We start from the raw sequence: 17,604 nt of genomic DNA on the forward strand, positions 1-17,604 counted from the left end.
TCTCAGGGACTGACACATCTTCTAGAATAAGACATTATGATGTCAACTGGTAAGCGTAATGTGCCACGACTGGGCAACGCCCCCAACACCCCCAATCCCGGAGGATTTGCGATGCGATGCGATGCACAGCCTCACTCTTGGTGAGTTAGGTGTTGATGGAATGTTTGTTGTTGTCTGGATTCCCAAAATATCGAGATTGCCGTAATGGATAGATAGATACATGTGTCCGTTGCTTACTGCCTCGCCTTGTTGCTGGAAGCAGATGTGGCTGGTTGGGGGAAGCCCTGGGGGATGATCCTTGATAGACACGAGCCCCAACAAGGGACGACGACTGACTTCATCTTCACACCATGCATGGATCCTCGTCATCGCCAATAACCCCCAAACACCAGACGCCCAACCATTCCAGGGGGAAACATCAACACAACGTGGTTCGTTGCCATTTTGGCGGGGAAAAGGTCACTCACTCACTCACTGGTAGCTGGCTGCTAGGAACGTCAACAAGTTTTTTTACATTGTACGTTTTCATCGGCGAGTCGGCCGGCGCAGAACGAGAGCGCTGCCTGTTATTGGACAGCGGCATCACGTACCGTGCAGATCATAGAACGCCACCCTGTCCATACCCGGACCTCTGGCTCCCAGGCGCAGACGCACATGCAGGCTGAGGTATCATTCCGGGATAGTTGATTGAAACCACACTCGACTTCTGCTCAACCAATCCGAACCATTGGCGGCAGAATTGCGCAATATCTACTGATGGAGATCGTCAACCGTCCAGCATCGTCTAGAAAGCAAAGCGACGCCGGCGCAACCGGGACCAAATTCTAGCAAAGTTGCCGCCTCGTAGACTTGTAGACCATCCAGGTCCTAGCTATTTACCTCCATGCTCGTCGCCCACGGTTGCATACGTCAGACAGCCTTCTGATCGAGTCTCTTCCCGCCTCGGCCAATCCCTCGCCAGCAGGGGCAGCGCCGCGCAGGTCACACTTTGTTTACATGCATGGAATCTGTGAGCTGTCCGTACGTGTGACGGCGTTAGTGAAGTGTGTACATCATCGTGGCCGGTGCACTCTCTCTCACTCACTCGGGGAGCTTCAGCTCCTGCCTGTAGACAGCAGCCCTGTAAGGCTTTATTCGCTTACTGGCCCGCCGCGCCCAGCAGCATGATGATTATGATATCATCGGCCATGGTGGTGATATCTTCACACCCCCCACCCCCTTACCCTCGTTGCATTGAATGTGTGTGGCCGTGCACTCACAGGGAAGGGAAGGATCGGTCATCATCATCGTTTGTTCATCGTCAACAGAGCACGTTCCCCTCCAACTGCTCGCCAAGCTGCCAACCCACCGATCCCGTACCCATCGGCTCATCGGTCCATCGGGCTGAAATCATGTCTCACAAGGCTCGCCGTCATTGGGGCCATGTCGCCGTTTGACAGAAGGCATGCCGGCAGACGGATAGGGTCAAGTGACCACACAAGAGGGGGAAAAAAGGAAAGAAACTAGTATCTGTGTTTCCATCCCCAATGTTCTCCGTTTTCTCTACTTCAACCAATGGCGACTCTAGCCGTATGCCCCGATAGGTTCCCAAGAAAGCAATGCGTTTCAAGTCGGTACTTGTTAGGGATGGACTATAACAGAGTCGCAAGATGATGTCGGAGGGGCTACTCGAACATTAAGGCCTATTACCCAGCCGGTCCCAACAGGTAACGCTGGCCATTATTGGTGACGGGAATAGTAGACTGATAGCCGCAGCTTGGATGTAATCTTTTCAGTTCTATAGTGCCGGGCATGGAGTAGATGCTTTGGCGATATCCAAAAATATATAAATATATAATATTTCCTTGATATAGCATGCCATTCAGTAGATGGTTGTCTGATGACCCTTCCACCCGATATCGCATCGCATAACAAGGTGGTGAATAGTTGCTTCCTTTCGGCGTCGATTTACGGGGGCATACCGCCCATATCCAACATGTGTCCCATTTTCTCGATCTGTGCCGCAGGTTTTTCATTAGCAAATGTGCACCACACTTGAATTTGGTGGCTAGGTGTACGAGTAGCACACTTGGAGAACGGATAGGCGTTGTTGTAACGCATGCAAACTCACTTTTGTCCTCAGATAGCCCTCGACCTCCTGGCTCCGGAACCCCTCCCCCTTCTTGCCCTTCCAGCTGAGGGGCACCATGGCGACGCGCTCGACGACGCGGACCTCGCGGTTGGGCCCCTCGACGGCGCGGATCTTGTCCGGGTTGTTGGTGAGCAGGCGGACGTGGTCCTGGCCGAGGTCGCGCAGCATGGCCGTGGCCAGGCCGTACGACCGCGCGTCGGCCGGGTGTCTTAACAAAAGGTTGGCCTCGACCGTGTCGCTGCCCAGGTCCTGCAGGTTGTACGCTTTGAGCTTCTCCCCAGCCCGATCCCCCGCCCCTCCTGGCGCAGGTAGATGATGATGCCCCCGTGCTGCGCCTGCGCCGGCAGCGACATCAGCCGCGCCGCCTCGTCCAGCTGCTCGCCGCAGTCGCAGCGCGCCGACCACGCCGTCTCGCCCGTGTAGCACTCGGAATGTATGCGGACCAGGGGCGCCGTAGCAGCATGTGGCGGTTGTAGTTGTTGTTGTTGTGACGCGGAATTCTCCCCCTCTTCTTCTTCTCCTCCTCCTGCTGCTGCGCGACCCCCACCGGACAACATCATGCCGCTCTGGGTCCGGCCGGGGAACAGGCGCCCCGTGTAGGCGCCGCGCACCATGCGGTCCATCTCGGTCTCGCCGTCGCGGGGCGCGTCGAGCGAGCGGCTGCGGATGTGGGGGCCGAAGACGATGGCGAGGTGCTCCTTGCTGTCGACGTTGTTGGTGTAGAGGTGCAGGAACATCTCGGTGCCGGCGACGGTGGGGATGCGGGCGCGCACGACGCACTGCACCTCGGGCAGCGTCTCGAGCAGCCGGGGGCGCTTCTTCGAGGCCCCGTCGCGCGCCGTGTCGACGGGCACCCCGCGCGGCAGCTGCTGGCTCCGCTCCGACTCCGAGCTCGGCGTCGCGAACCCCGGCGTCGACGGCGGCGTGAACTGCGGCGAAAGCAGAGAGGGCGGCGGCGGCTGCTCCGTGCTGGGCGTCGTGGCGCCCGTCGCGGTCGCGTGCGTCGAGGGCGCCGACGTCGGGGCGGCTGGGTGCGGGTTGGCGGTCGCGGCCAATGCGGAGATGTTGAGCAGGTCGCTCCTCAGCTTGGTGTCGCCCTCATGGTCTGGCACGGTCGGTTGCGTCCTCGGCGAGTAGAAGGAGGGCAGTTGCTCTGTCGGCGTGGCTACTGGCAGCACATGCTGTTGTTCTTGTCCCTCCTTCTGCTGCTGCCCAGCCTGGCCAGCGTCCTTCCCTGGGTCCATTGGTCCGTCAATTGGTTTCGGCTTCGCATGCGACGGGGGGACTTGCGATGTCCAAGAAGAGGACAGAGAGTTTGTTGGATGTCCCGGCAGGCGGCGGGCGTTCGGCTTCGGCAATGGCGGGGTTCTTTTGGGGGAAGTGTGTCTTTCGTGGTGGGGTGGGCAACGGACTGATTGATCTAGAAACTCTTCTATCGGGGGCTTTGGTGGAAAGCAGGATACAGTGGATTGGAAATATGAGCAAGAGAACGCATGCACAAGATCCGGACTTCACATCTAGGAGAGTCGGCGTATATAGCAGTCATGGAAGGGGACGGAAGATTCGCTTGATGATGATCTAACCTTAGCCTCTTTTTTCCTGGGCTTGTCTAGGCTTGTCTCACTTTCCAGGGGACCCTTCGACCCATTTTTGGGGTGATTGATCATTAGCTCATCACACATGTCAGTATAGGCCCAACATTAGTCAGCTTACACATTCGCCATGACTGGTATTGTATATACATGTTATTCTGTTTTGGAAACCTGTAGTTGTTTGAATACAGTCCCTCGGTATTACCGACGACGAGGGAATGAACGCCTTGGCTGGTGCGGCGACTGTCTCGTCTCCCGGTATTTGACTCGGGCGATCACAATGTGACTCGTTTGACCCGGCAAACCATAACTATATCTACGCAGCCTTCGCGGCCAAGATGGCCTGCACCTTCTTCGCGTTCTCGGCGTCGGTCAGGTCGATGGGCTCCTCGCCGCGGCCCATCTGCTGGATCTGCACGACGGCGGACCCGACGCGGGCCCACGTGTCGTCCTCGCCGAGGGCGTACTTCATGATGCCCGCGACCTTGCCGGAGAGCAGCTTGAGCGGCAGGTCGGGCTCCTGGGCCGCGGCGCGCCCGATGCCCAGCCCGTCGACGCCGCTGCGCAGCACCGCCGCCATGCCCGCCGCCGTCTTGAGCCCGCCGGTCGTGTAGACCTTGGTCTTGGCGAGGCGCTTCGCGATCTGCTCCGAGAACTCGACGAAGTACGCCTCGCGCCGCCGCGTGCTCTCCTGCCGGTACACCTGGCCCACGGCCTCGTACGTGCCGCCGCTCGTCTCGACGTAGTCGAAGCCGGCCTTCTCCAGCGCCTCGCACAGCACCGTCGCCTCGTCCTCGGTGAAGCCCCGCTCCTGGAACTCGACCGAGTTGATCTTGATGCCCAGCACGAAGCTCGGCGAGATCCTGGCCTTGATGGCCGCCGTCACCTCCAGGATCAGCCGCATCCGGTTCTCCAGGCTGCCGCCGTACTCGTCGGTGCGGCGGTTGCTCGTCAGGCTCAGGAACTGCGCCAGCAGGTAGCCGTGGGCGCCGTGCAGCTGGATGCCGTCAAAGCCGGCCTTCTCGAGGTACTCGGCGGCGTGGGCGAAGGAGGCGACGATGTGCTGGATGTCCTCCTTCGTCGCGGGCCGCGGCACGCCGAACACCTTGCCCATGGCGGCCATCTTGGGCGCGTGGACCTGGACGTCGCTGGCGCTGATGGGCGTCGGCGCGACGGTGGTCTGGCGGCCCGCGTGGCCGACCTGCGCCACCATCAGGCTGCCGTGCTCCTTGCCCGCCGCCGCCAGCTGCTGGAAGGCCTCGAACCGCGGGCCCGACATGGGCGCGTCCAGCGGGACGATGGGGTTGCCCGGCGACTCGAGGTGGTCGTGGTCGATCATGACGTTGCCCGTCACCAACTGCCCCCAGCCGCCCGCGCCCCACCGCCGGTACAGGGTGATCAACTCCGGCATGGGGATGCCGCTGGCCTCAGGATCCGTCGCCGACCAGGTGGAAAGCCGCTCGCTCATGGCGGCGTTCACTGTAGAGAAAGAGGGTTCGGTCAGTGCATTGCTGTGGCAATGAGGTGAGCTCGATACTTACTGAGTGGGTTCGGGGCAACCCGGCCGGAGAAGGGGAACTGGAGCGGCTGCCTTAACGGCGCCAGGTCCGTAGGCTCCGACTCGAACCGAGGAGGCTCGACAGTCTGTTCGGGCGACATGATGGGCAGGTCAAGATTAAATATATCTCTTAGGGAAGAAAATAATCACGTCGGAAGAAAAATAAAACACAACAAACCGACTCTTTATGAAGGTGAGTCTAGTAGTGGTATGTTGGTAGATGCTATATGGTATGACCCCCAACCCGACGTTCAATGCAATGTACGGTCCGCTTTATATCTGTCTAGTCGGAACAACAAACACACCGCAGAAGGCCTAGAAAAGTCTCCATGGCCGCGACATCTCGAAGACGCCTCGGGCCGTTTGCCAGGCTCCCCATTCGTCTGTTGGCTACGGGTGTCGGTAGGCAGCGAGCAGACCGCGGTAGGTGTGAGCAGATTGCAACGCCGCGGCCCCGTACTTTAAACTAGTGACACCGGAGACAGCCCAACCTGGGAATAGTCACCGAATCCACGGGATTCCTTACTCGTAGCATCCCCCTACTAACAGTTCATTCATGCATCCTTCCTTCACCACGGATAGGTTTGCAACCCTGTCCACTGAAAACGAAAAAGGCGGAGATATTAGTCTGCCCGCTACTGGGTTACGCCAAGAGGGGAAAACCAGATGTGCTGGCAAGGCCGGACCCTCGGACACCCAGGGCCCAGGTGATTTCAAAGCAATGTTCGGCGATATGGATTCGACTGACAAGGGCGGAATTAAGAACTCGGACTCGCTACCGGACGGCCAGGCACCCGCATCCTTCGAGGACGATGAGTCGTCGCCGGCGGGCAGGCATCCATTAGCGTGCTCCAAAATGGAAGAGTCGGACTTGGCCAGAACATCACTGATACAAAATTCCTGTCTGCTGTGGCCCGACCTGTCACTCACCGCCACCGGCCCACCCACCGAGGCTGTCGATGTCTACGGAACGGCGCCGTCGCGCGTAGCGCCGGGTAACCACGACAGCTAACTTCCAAAGGTTGGAATAAAAGTTCTATATACACTTCGATACCTCATTTCTCTAGCGATTGTGAATTTGTTGAATGAACTGTTAACTCGTGAATTCGTCAACTCGTCAATGCGGTTATTAGGTTACTAAACATCGAACTCCAATCATAGCTGCAGGCTGCCAAGCCTCTGCTTGTTCTACCATGGATGTGAAAAACGACCAAAGCGACAACAAGGCTCTTCCGCTGTATCTAAATCATGGGTATTGCCCCTCCTCCCTTTCTAGACACGATGGAGATGTACGTTGGACTGGGTGCCTCACGAATGCAGTCACCGAAACTAAGTGCAAACTCCGTCTGTCTTCATAGTTCGTCATGTATGACGGAGACTCTGCCTGGGCTTTCCCTACGGATAAACCCATTCAAGACATGATGAGAGTTGCGGGACGGTCAGAAACCTCGCATACACTCTGCCGTCATCGACGGACAAGCATCAACTGAGTCATCCGGCATATCCAATCTGGGATGGATAATCTCAGTGGGTTACCATGCATACGAACCTGGGGTAATAATCCTTATTCAACAAATGAACGACAACCATGTGGGTGTCGTGGTCAGCAAGCAACTGTCAGCCCCAAGCTTTCGGTCGCTTTCGCACTCACTGGCTTACGCCGGCCAGTGACTCATTCCAGCAACACACAAAGCACGAACAGGGGGCCTGTACCGCCAGACAGTCGCGTTATCGCCCTCGTGTGATCCTGCAAATCCGGATGGGTACCTTGTCGCTGTAGAAGGGGCCGGTCTGCGCGTCTTGAGGGGTGATGTCAAACTTGACCTCCTCGATATCAAGGGTTCGTTTCTGACAGACGTTGATGAAAGCATCAAAGGTCTGACGGTTTCTTTCCGTGGCCGTAATGATTACGAGGACGCGCGGAAACATGTCGAACAGATCGTCTATGGTAGCGACAAGCGACGGGATGACGCTCTCGTCGTAGGTAACATCGGCGCCAAGCACGAGATCAATGGGCTGACCACCGTTCCACTCAGCCTCCTCGGTGCCTACAAGAGCGTGTCCCCATTTCAGGTCCATGGCCGAGATGGCCCGGGAATCTTGCAGCCCGTTCAGGTAAAAGTTCTCGGGAAGGTTAGCCACGACATCGTCGGACCCATCCGAGGCGATGACTTGAGATGGAGCCAGATGTTTAGCACATAGGATCGAGACGTAGCCGGTCCCGGCGCCCAGCTCGAGCACTCGCTTGTCTTGTACAAGAGAAGGGTGTGCAGAGGTATTGGCCCAGATGGAGAGCGGCTTCCCAGGTCCGAAGCCCGGTGGTGCCGCCGGCCGAGATGAGATGGCGCGACTCGAGGAGAGTAACATGTGGATAGGGGCCTGCGCTTGCCCCGGACCCGGAGTCACCACTAAGCAACGATTGTGAATATGTGACATAGGCCTTCTGCTGGACAGCTATGAGCTCCTCGGGCATGGGCGCCGCAAGAAGCTCCGAGAGCTGGGCCATCAGGTCGTCGGACACTCCCTAGGAAATGGAGTCAGGCTGGGGTATCTTGACGGGACAGGGGGACGGGTGCCATGTGAAATGCAAATGGGCACATGAAGGGCAAAGGTGATGATGATCATAGTATTGTTTCGTTACTCATTGTCATCGATTTGTGTCCAGTAGGCAAAAATGTAGATTCGATATACGCCTTACATGTTCTTCCCAGTCATCGATGCTTGCTTCGATCCTCGAGACCAATTCTTTCAACACCCGGACCTGATATCTTGCAGGGGGCGGGTGGGCAAGCGCATCACCCGCAAAGAGCCGATGATGCAAAGCGTCTTGAACATGGGCCTCCCGCAAGAGCTGGCCCGTGGGGTAGTCCAAGTCTCTTTCCAGCTGCAGATACTGGCTGCAAAACCGATTGACGCTGACTTCATCCATGGGAGCTGGAGCTGGACAAAGAAGGGTTGAAATGCATGTAGCAACCGAGGACTTCCATTGCGGGTGGATGACAAGGAACAGAACTGAGCACTCGGGAAATGTGGGGTGAGTCAAAGGTATGTAAAGGCAAGAGCTGAGGCGTGGGGCAGTCAGTTGTGGCGGTGGCTTGAGTAGGGCAGAAGGCAGAGCAGCCGGACAGAGCACAAGCCACAAGACTCAATTGATTAGGGTAGGGCTTCGAAGTGCGAAAAAAGGTGCACCAATCCACCAGAGCAAAAGAACGCACGGGCCAGTGCAACACCCTGGGCTTAGCCTAAGCAAATGAAAGCAACGCACACTCTTGACCACCAAAGGCCAGAGCGGATACTGAACCACTAAGGTCAGAAAGAAAAAATAAGGGCGAAAGTCGACATTTCCTTCCCACCCCTCCCAAATCGCCATCTCTCTCAACCCATCCACGACAACTTCGATCAGCAGAGACATCGCGCCAGATCGTCAACATGGCTGACTCCGAGACCCCCGTCACCCTGCGAACTCGCAAGTTCATCCGCAACCCTCTCCTGGGTCGCAAGCAGATGGTCGTGTGAGTACAATTCTTTCCTCCCTCCGCCGCCAAAGCCCTGCGATGCCATCCGCCCGCGAGCCTCATCTATCGAATCGCCGTCAAACTGCCTCAGCAGAGCCATCAAAATCCATCATCTTGGGAGTCCCGATTCCGACCAGCAGCAGTGTGGCAAGCCGGAAGAACGAAAGAAGAAGAGGGCTATTGGGATGACGAAGATGATGGCTGGCAATTCTGGCTGCTGGCGCAAGTCACAAACGGCAATTGGCATTTTTGGCATTTGGCATTTGGCACCCGACGGCGCAGGATACCGCGGGGAAAGCACAACACTGATTTGGACAATGGAAACTGACCTTGGCTTTTTTTCTCCAGTGACATTCTGCACCCCGGCCGCCCCAACATCTCCAAGGACCAGCTCCGTGAGAAGATCTCCGGCATGTACAAGGCCCAGAAGGATCAGGTCTCCGTCTTCGGCCTACGCACCCAGTTCGGTGGTGGCAAGACCACCGGCTTCGCCCTCGTCTACGATTCCCCGAGGCCATGAAGAAGTTCGAGCCCCAGTACAGATTGGTCCGCGTTGGCCTGGCCGTCAAGCCCGAGCGCGCATCCCGACAGCAGCGTACGTTTTCCCCATCACGACTCACGTCTCCCTCCTGCTGGTCCAGCAATACTGACTCTTCTGGTGAACAGGCAAGCAACGCAAGAACCGCCAAAAGACTCTGCGTGGTACGGCCAAGGTCAAGGGTGCCAAGGCCAAGAAGGAGAAATAGACGATCTGATTCAGGAGTTCTTGTCTTTGGCCGGGTGGGTTTGGCTCTCGGCATCGGCTGGCTTATGGGTGCATCTATTGTGTGCATTATACAGATCAACGATATCCAGATGTGAAATACATCTGATACGAACGTATACTGGTCTCGGTCTCGGTCTCGCACCGGCCTATTGATATTTGGCTGGTCGACTTTGTTTCGAGGCAACGGCTGGACATGAATGAGACGAATTTCTTCCATTCACGGTAGCATACAATAAAGGGTTTTCCGGTTCTGAAAACATGTTTTAAGTACCCAAGCAAGCTCTTTGATTGAAACCAGCCGCCTCTACATGTGATCCGTGCTACCGCCAGACCAGCGCAGCAAAAGCCATGCCAACAAAGACGCAATGAACATTTTTGGAAGTCACCCATCCGTCTTCGCTTCGTGCAACGCCATCGGGATATGTGTTTCTAAGTATTGACGCGCTAGCGTTTCCAAGGAGCTTCCATCCAAGCCGGTCCACTGTTTCTCTTCCGTCTGCCATCGGTGGTCGAGACTGAGTACGTGAATTATCTGTAGATGATAGTCCGTCATCGACATTTTTGATATGCAATTAGATGACCCACCTCCCTCGGAACTCTTGAGATATCATGTCACACCTGGGTGACACAAGGGTCAGCTAGAGATGACGGCAACATTTGTTCTTTGATGCTTGTCTCTTTCCATTTTTTCTACCTTGGCCTCTTTTATGTGAAGACCAGAAGTAGAAGTCAGACGCCGCAGTCCCCTTATCTGCCCGGGGTGACTTGGCACTGCCATCTGCAGCCAGTGTACGGGTCAGTAAGTTCGTTCCTCTTTCTTCTACTTTCGCCATATGTTTGAAGTTAGCTGTGCGATGTCAATGAGATAGATGCCCATAAGCTCTTTAATTCGATGTCCTGGCCTAAACTTGCGGTTCGTGATGGGGGATGCTGGGGGCGACACCCCCTGAAATAGTCTTTTCCGATTATCACGCATCACACACATTCAAGATAATCAAATTATACATAAGCTTGTATTAAGTCATTCTCGGTGATAGAAACAGACCTATGACCCAAACGCCCATGACATAGGAAGAAACAATACTACATGTAATTGCCTCTAACCGTATAATTCTCCCTCCGAGATGTAATCCGGGTCGTGACCATCGTTGCCCTCCTCTAATTCCTCGGCAACGCCCCCGAAAGCAGTCCAGTCGATTTGTTCCATCTTCAGATTGCCCTCGATCCTCTGGTGGCGCTGGGCCTCGAAGACGTGGTTGCGGTAATACATCTCGGTGATCTGGGCCGTGCAGACCTGGCCCCGGCGGAAGACGCGGTCTTTAGCCTGCTGCCTCTGGACCGGCGTGGACACGTCCAGCATCACAGCGCTCGAGGCTCGCTGGAAGTTATGCATGGTCGATATGAGCTGATATGTGCCCACAAGGATCTTGTTCTTGTCGGTCGGTGCGCAATCTTGACTAAAGTACTCGAAGGCACCCCTACGGCTCTTCCACGCTGTTTTTGCCCCTGCTGCTCGGGGCGGAAGGCTCGAGTGAATCAAGATCACCTCGACTAGGGTCGAGAGCTGCTTCCGCCCGTTCTCGTCCGTCTCGTTGTTGTCCATAAACCTGGCCTGGAGGCACAACGCCGTCAGATATGCGGACAGCGGGGATTCCGTAAAGACAACCATGTGTCGAACGTCGCTTCCGTCTGCCGGCGGTGCCCCCCGATTTCCGTATCGGAGAGGCCCTGCTGTCGTCTTTGAGCCCTGACGGGCGAGTCGCGCCTGGTATGGAGAAGTTGCTTTGCTACTAGATCGCAAAGGGCTTCGAACTTGGGCGAGCCTTTCTGCAAGGCTGCGATGTGGTCATGGAACGGTGACGCTCGTAGCATGGCAACAATAGATCGTGGTGTTCTATCAGGCCTGAGGGTTGCGTCGGTAAAAGCGGATGTGAGCGGATGCAATCTTGCGCTGTTGTTCAAGTACGGCCTCAGGTGTGTCAGGTCCTTGGAGTTGGCGATGCGAATCACGTCCGGATATGTCACGGCCCGCAAGCATCTGGTGAAGGCATTGTGGCCATGCTTGCGCATCCCGGTCTTCTTCCTCCTATTGCCGCCACCTGGGTTATTTTCCATCAGGACCATGCGTTCCGCCCTGGCCAGCGATGGTTCCGGTCCCTGTTTGCCGCCCTCGCGCCATTGGTCCATCCTGTCTTTGTGCTCGAGTCTCACCCAGTGCTGGATTCGTTGGAAGTAATCAACCAACACATTGTGTGTTGGGGTCCCTTCTGGGATCTTGAGCGGCATCGTCGTCATCACGGGTTCTGCGATGTCCACGATAGCTTGCTCACGGAATTTGTCTTCCTTGGTGCGACGAATCATCATTTTGGTAATCCCCCGCACGAAATCAGTTTGAACTCGGCCTCTGCTCTCATCAACAACTTCCTTCGAGGTCCCGTCCGAGTATTCCACGTTTCTCTGCATAACATCCCAATCGGTTATCAGGTCTCTGTACGTGGCTAGGGCCCGGAGCCGGCCCAGCTGGACATCCTCAAACTTGTGTCTTTTGATGCTATCCAGTGTATGTGTGACCAGACGCCGCCACCCGGCTGGACCGACCGTCATACCGTTGCCCGAACATCCCACAGCCAGCGTGGGGCTGTTCTGGAATTTGAAGCTGCTCAACAAATCGAAGGGACCGTTGTTTTCCCTTCCGGTTCCGCTGCTGCCCTTGTAGGTGTGCCACTCATCCATGATCATGATGGCACAGCCGGCGACTGGTGTGAGGCCGGCCATTTGGTAATTTGGCTCAGCGGAGGGAACTGTCCACTCAACTTGGGAGTAAAAGCCATCAGTCCATCTTCTCATTATGTGGGAAGTACGCTCCTTTGTTAGTAGCAAAACGTTGCTACTGCCCCCTATGAAGGGCAAGCTAGGCCTGATTAGAATACCGTTCTCGACGTCTTCGTCGGCCTGGGATGAGCGATCGTCTTCTTGAGCCTTTGTCATGTCCACGCAGAAATCCTTCAAGTTCGGCTTGTCTTTGTAATTATCTATACCGACGTACAGTTCCATGCTCTTCGAAGGGTAGCGCTCATCCTTCTGCACGAACTTGTTCCATTCGCCGACCCAGATTTCGGCGCCGCTTGCAGGGACCACAACGATGCTGGGCAAGTCGGGCATGCTCTCTACCACTTGCCTCGCCACGCCGCCCACCACGCATGGGCACTGTAGCCCGTAGGGGTTCTTGCCCTGCCGCGGGCAGGCGACCCCCGGTTGGGCGTCCCTCGCGTTATGTTGCCATTGACGAGCGGCTGGTGAGGGGCCCCTCGAGGACCTTTGATTCCAGGATCTCTGCACCTCGCGAAAGGCCGATTGGCAATAGTGATGTGCCATGATGGTCGCGAACGTCGTGAATGTCTTGCCCAGCCCCATGTCGTCGGCAAGCATGCACCCGGCTACCTTGTCGTCGTGGATCCTGGTCAGTAGCCACACGATGGCGGCGGCCTGATAGTCCTCTATCGGGGAACTGAGCCCGGGGAGAGCGAATTTCCGCGTGGCCGGATCCCTGTTCGTGAAGAAGACCTCGACCTTGGTTCGCCAGTAGACGTCGCCGCCCCGCCTGATGTCCGCCCTCGGGCCCGCCCGGTCGAGTGCTTCGAGGACCTGCTGGTCCTGATACCCCTCTTCCAGCTCCGAGGCGGACGGGCTGTTACCCTTCTTCTCCTTGTTTACCGTTTCTATATTGTCGATCGCCTCATCATTGCCCTCGTAGACGGCGTCCTCGTGGCTGTCGGTGCTCACTGCATCGGAACCACTGCCAAAGCGTTGCTGGTCGCGCAGCAGTTCGCCGGGCGACGACGATTCTTCAGTTACCCGCCTATGCGCTCTCGCAACCGCGCGTTGGTTCCTTTCCTCGTCGGCCCTCCGCACTTCCCTCGCCGGGGGGAGGAACGGATCCCCGCGGCAGGGAAGGAAGGCGTCCCGGCGGCACGGATCCCGGCGGCCCCTCGGGGACCTCTGCCTCGTCGTTCCCCCCTTCAACGGACGGATGGGGCCTGTTCCTCTCTCTGATGAGAAACTCGCTCTCGAACTCGATGCATATCGAGTGCCCGTCTGGGGTTCGGGGCAACGCCCTGGTGCCCTCCTTCCAGTCGATCAGGAGACCGATGAATCCCAATCTGTCCACGGCCAGTTTTGCGTTGCCGATGCCGAGCACAGTAAACTGTGTGATGTCCTCTTCATCCGCACGGATTTCGTGGCCGGCGGCCCGGCGCATCGACTCGACAACCCACTTGCTTAACAGTTTCCAGTCCAGGTTCCCCGCCTCGGTATAGGTACCGTTTGTGATCTGGCCGATGTAATTCTCGAAGAACTGGCCATTGTCCTGCGCGACGCGGATGAGCACGTTCGCACCGGAGCGAGTCGACTCCTCAATTTTTCGGTTGATGTCCCTGACCTCCCTGAGTATGAGCTCGGATGGGCTGGCGGCAGGAGTCTGCCCCCTGGTGTTAGCTGCCATTGTACAAGAGTACAATGAATATTAGTGCGGATTTGGCGTAATGCGAGGGAAACAGTCGATAATTTGAATTACGAATGTCGGGATGAAGTTCTAGCTGAATAATGTAGTTCTTCTGTGTCGGTTCGGTTGATCTGTCGAGTACTAAAAGACAATAAGGAGAGGAGGATCGACAGCGCTCTTATACTCCGAATCATACTCAACGACCATTACTAGGTTATAAAACGAGTACATTCTTTCTCTCTTAGAAATAAAACACCGTACGCTGTAGCAAAAGCCACCCTCGTTCCTGCAATAACAACACTTTTGATCGCAAAACAGAGCAAAGGTTCCGTGCTTCCTTGTTTCCTTGTAGCGACGACCCTGTCGACAAAGCCGCCCCTTTTCTCTCGGCATATCCCCTACTAACGTCAAAGCCCGTCCATAGAAAATGCCGGCCAGTCACGGACAAAAGCCCCCGCAAAAAAGAGGAAGAGCTTTCCTAGGTTCATGACCTTGATATTCGCAAAAAGGTGGTGTTGTAACGGGCGATGTTGGTCACTTCCCACCAAGGAGCTCTGATCGTCATGAAGCGGCGGGTTGGGAGAGTGAATAAAGGGGGTAAAAGAAGGAATAAAGAATGGCAAGAGTATTGCGGGACGACTCCTCGACCTTTATGTCACCCTTTATCTTTTCGTATGTGCCCCAAATCAGGTGTCGTTGGATCAGATCGTTGACCAGCCACAAGTGTGGCTGGTGGATCTGAATAGGGGGTCAATGTACAATCGGGACAGCTCATCAAGGCTCACACGCACGGAACTGTGTTCTCATCGCAGTGTCGTGTTTGCTTAAGTTGTCAAGGGCCCAGGCTCCGGCGATGGGAAATGGGGATATACAAATCGAAATTATTACATCGGGAACCAGCCTTCAAACCAAGGTAATCAAAAATTCGATCGAAACCTGGAATGAGCTGGATTCGTTTTAAGCAGGTGTCGCTAGTCTATTTGACGCCGAGAGCTGGGGATACTAGCAAACGCCGAGATCAGGGCAGCAAGCGGGAAAGGCTACAGCTAATCCGTCGATGCGACGAATGGGCCCAGGTATTGAAGGGTGGTGGCCTTCCGGATTTCAATGCTAGGAACCAGGGCGAGGGCCGAAGGCACGCAGCAAGCATGGTCGAGGACTAAGAAGGGGGAGCAAGTTTGGTTCCAAGCGACATCCCATTCAATGGCTTATACATTCACAAAGATCCGGAAACTCGCACACATCACTGGGACTCGGCGAATTGGGAAAAAGGCATGACCGCTGTCAGACATCAGTGCATAGTGAACATTAGGAATCGTCTTTCTTCTTCTTCCTCTTCTACTCGGCCGTGACGCTAGCGGGCCGGCTCCCTTCCAGATCTCGGCGCGCTTGGCCTGGTCCTCCTCCTCGTCGTCGGCGCCGAACTTGGTGACGCTGAAGTCGGGCAAGAAGCGCGTCTTGCGCGCCCCGAAGCTGGCAGCACCGCCGCGCAGGTCGCGCCGCCGCTTGCGCTCCAGCTCCTCGACCGCCTGCTTGTGCTCCTCGTCGGCGTCCAGCATGGTGCCCTCGATGCTGAGGTAGCCGTACTCGCCGCTCTGGCCGACGTCGAAGTTCTTGATGCGGAACTGCACCGTGCCCTCGACCTTCTGCCCGTTCTCGTCGGCCCAGTAGCCCGTGCTGTATAGTTGTGTGACGTCGTCGCCCTCCTTTTCCGCCTCGCCCTCGCCCTCGCCTTCGCCCTCTCCGTCCTGTTCCGGCGCCTCCTGGCCCTCCTCGGTCGGCTCGGGCGTGGGGAGCCTGAAGTCCTTGTACCGGTTCTTGCTCAGGGTGCTGACCCAATTCCAACCCTTGGGCAGGCGCGAGGCCTCGATGGAGGCGTTGAACATGCCCCAGCAGACGACGCCCAGGTGGCCCTCGGTGGCCATGTTGAGAACGCCTTCAAGCGGGGCGCCGCGGGACGGCTTGAACAGGTCGACCTCGGCCGTCAGCCAGCCGAAGCCGGCGGCGTACTCGTCGATGGTCTCGAGCAGCGCCTCGTCGCAGTCGTCGCCGCCCATGTCGCTCGCCTCGGTGAGCGAGCCGCGGTTGGGCGCCTCGCCCAGGCGGACGCGGCGGTAGTTAAGTAGCACGCCCTTGAACTCGCGCACGTAGCGGTTGAGCAGCGGCTTCAGGTGCTGCTCGGCGTAGCCGTCGACGGGCTCGACCATGCCCGCGGGGAAGAGCGGCAGGTAGCGCGACACGGTCTGCTTGAAGAAGGGGAACGGTTGCTGGGGTATCTGTTTTAGGTGGCCGGTGGCCGAGACGCCGGCGGGCTCGTCGATGTCCATTTCGTCATCTTGCGGTGGTTGCTTGCTCGGTTCCGAGGGGGCTTCTTCGCTGCTGTGCTTGTCCTTCTTCTTCTTCTTCTTTTTGTCCTTGTCCTCTTTGCTTCGCTTCTTCTTGGGCACCTCGGCCTCGTCTGGTTCGCTCTGCTGGGCTGGCACGGTTTCGTCCTCGTCTGCTACCGATTCGGGCTTCTCGCTCTTGGAGCGCTTGTGCTTGCGCTGCACCTCGGCGCCTTCGGCGTCCTCCTGGCCATCTCGTATCCGCTTTTTTGACTTGTGTTCGCGCTTCGCCTTTGTTTTAACTTGCTCGGCAGCCATGATGTTTGGCAGCACCCGTCCGGTGCTCTCGAAGTACACCACTTGAGACGAAATGGGATGCTGAAGGTTGGGACTCTTGGGTTTTCGAGGAGCTGCTCAAGATTGTTTTTGCTTGGTTGGTGGGGAATCGTCCGACTGCGAATTGAGACTCGACCTCTGCGACGACCAGCTAGAAAAAAAATTGGAGGATAGAGAGTTGGCGATAAGATAGCGCCGGATACGCAGGTACTTCCACGCTGCAGAGCACACTAGGTAGCGGTACGTACCGAAAGCTTAAAAGACGTCGGGCCAATCGATAGAATCAATCAATTGACTCTCCCCCGCCGCTATCGATAAGCCTCTACATCTTCCCCTGTATTGTACACTTCAATACCTATCTGGGCTTCACCCTCTGCGACGAATAACAAGAAGAGGTGGGAGTTCCCAGCCATGGCAGCTTAAAGCCGGTTATCCCCGATGACTATGTGCCCGTGTTTCTTCTCATGTCGTCTGATGACAATCTGGGGCAGAAGCCTGCCTAGCATTGATGTTACTGCTTTGTTGCCATGTCTATCACGGCGGAGGCATTTCATGACAAATGGCGATTCATACGAGGCCATAGAGCCATAACGCGATATGTTCTACAGTGATATTGTCACATGCAGTCCAAGGGACTCAGAGCGCAAGGCTGTTCCCATGATTCAAACATACATACTGAATCAACCAGGCACTCGGCTCGACCCGCAGCGGCACACCCTGCCCTGACGCGGCACGTTTAAGCTTACACGCCATCCGCCTGCAGGATGGGCAGACCAATGACTAGGCTGATCAGACGTGCTTTGCCCATATGACTTGCACGCTGTGGACAAAAGGAACGCTTTGGAGTTGTAGCTCCCGATGTGCCGTATGGAAACTCATTA

At 56.5% G+C, this 17,604-nt stretch overlaps 7 protein-coding genes across 7 annotated transcripts; 2 read left to right on the top strand and 5 right to left on the bottom strand.

The window, feature by feature from the left end:
- Positions 1-1,947: 1,947 nt before the first annotated feature.
- On the bottom strand, positions 1,948-3,375 carry PG998_012906 (GTP cyclohydrolase II-domain-containing protein; the record flags this gene model as incomplete). The annotated part of the gene is made up of 3 exons (XM_066879722.1): positions 1,948-1,995; positions 2,111-2,380; positions 2,467-3,375. The coding sequence occupies 3 exons, from the start codon at positions 3,373-3,375 to the stop codon at positions 1,948-1,950; spliced, it is 1,227 nt and encodes a 408-aa protein (XP_066726106.1).
- Positions 3,376-4,039: 664 nt separating this feature from the next.
- Positions 4,040-5,382, bottom strand: PG998_012907 (uncharacterized protein; the record flags this gene model as incomplete). Its single annotated transcript, XM_066879723.1, has 2 exons — positions 4,040-5,202; positions 5,265-5,382. The coding sequence occupies 2 exons, from the start codon at positions 5,380-5,382 to the stop codon at positions 4,040-4,042; spliced, it is 1,281 nt and encodes a 426-aa protein (XP_066726107.1).
- A 620-nt stretch (positions 5,383-6,002) lies between these two features.
- PG998_012908 (uncharacterized protein) lies at positions 6,003-6,293 on the top strand (the record flags this gene model as incomplete). The annotated part of the gene is made up of 1 exon (XM_066879724.1): positions 6,003-6,293. One exon carries the CDS (start codon positions 6,003-6,005, stop codon positions 6,291-6,293), a length of 291 nt encoding a protein of 96 aa, XP_066726108.1.
- Positions 6,294-7,009: 716 nt separating this feature from the next.
- Positions 7,010-8,210, bottom strand: PG998_012909 (uncharacterized protein; the record flags this gene model as incomplete). Its single annotated transcript, XM_066879725.1, has 3 exons — positions 7,010-7,631; positions 7,678-7,805; positions 7,980-8,210. 3 exons carry the CDS (start codon positions 8,208-8,210, stop codon positions 7,010-7,012), a joined length of 981 nt encoding a protein of 326 aa, XP_066726109.1.
- A 500-nt stretch (positions 8,211-8,710) lies between these two features.
- Positions 8,711-9,542, top strand: PG998_012910 (40S ribosomal protein eS24; the record flags this gene model as incomplete). Its single annotated transcript, XM_066879726.1, has 4 exons — positions 8,711-8,793; positions 9,145-9,238; positions 9,310-9,391; positions 9,463-9,542. 4 exons carry the CDS (start codon positions 8,711-8,713, stop codon positions 9,540-9,542), a joined length of 339 nt encoding a protein of 112 aa, XP_066726110.1.
- Positions 9,543-10,661: 1,119 nt separating this feature from the next.
- PG998_012911 (uncharacterized protein) lies at positions 10,662-14,063 on the bottom strand (the record flags this gene model as incomplete). The annotated part of the gene is made up of 3 exons (XM_066879727.1): positions 10,662-11,309; positions 11,354-13,421; positions 13,591-14,063. The coding sequence occupies 3 exons, from the start codon at positions 14,061-14,063 to the stop codon at positions 10,662-10,664; spliced, it is 3,189 nt and encodes a 1,062-aa protein (XP_066726111.1).
- A 1,243-nt stretch (positions 14,064-15,306) lies between these two features.
- On the bottom strand, positions 15,307-16,705 carry PG998_012912 (DNA-directed RNA polymerase I subunit RPA43; the record flags this gene model as incomplete). The annotated part of the gene is made up of 2 exons (XM_066879728.1): positions 15,307-15,344; positions 15,406-16,705. The coding sequence occupies 2 exons, from the start codon at positions 16,703-16,705 to the stop codon at positions 15,307-15,309; spliced, it is 1,338 nt and encodes a 445-aa protein (XP_066726112.1).
- Between the last annotated feature and the right edge of the window lie 899 nt (positions 16,706-17,604).

Source organism: Apiospora kogelbergensis, assembly GCF_038363985.1.
Source record: "Apiospora kogelbergensis strain CBS 113332 chromosome Unknown utg000008l_segment0_segment0, whole genome shotgun sequence".
NCBI classification, from domain to species: domain Eukaryota; kingdom Fungi; phylum Ascomycota; class Sordariomycetes; order Amphisphaeriales; family Apiosporaceae; genus Apiospora; species Apiospora kogelbergensis.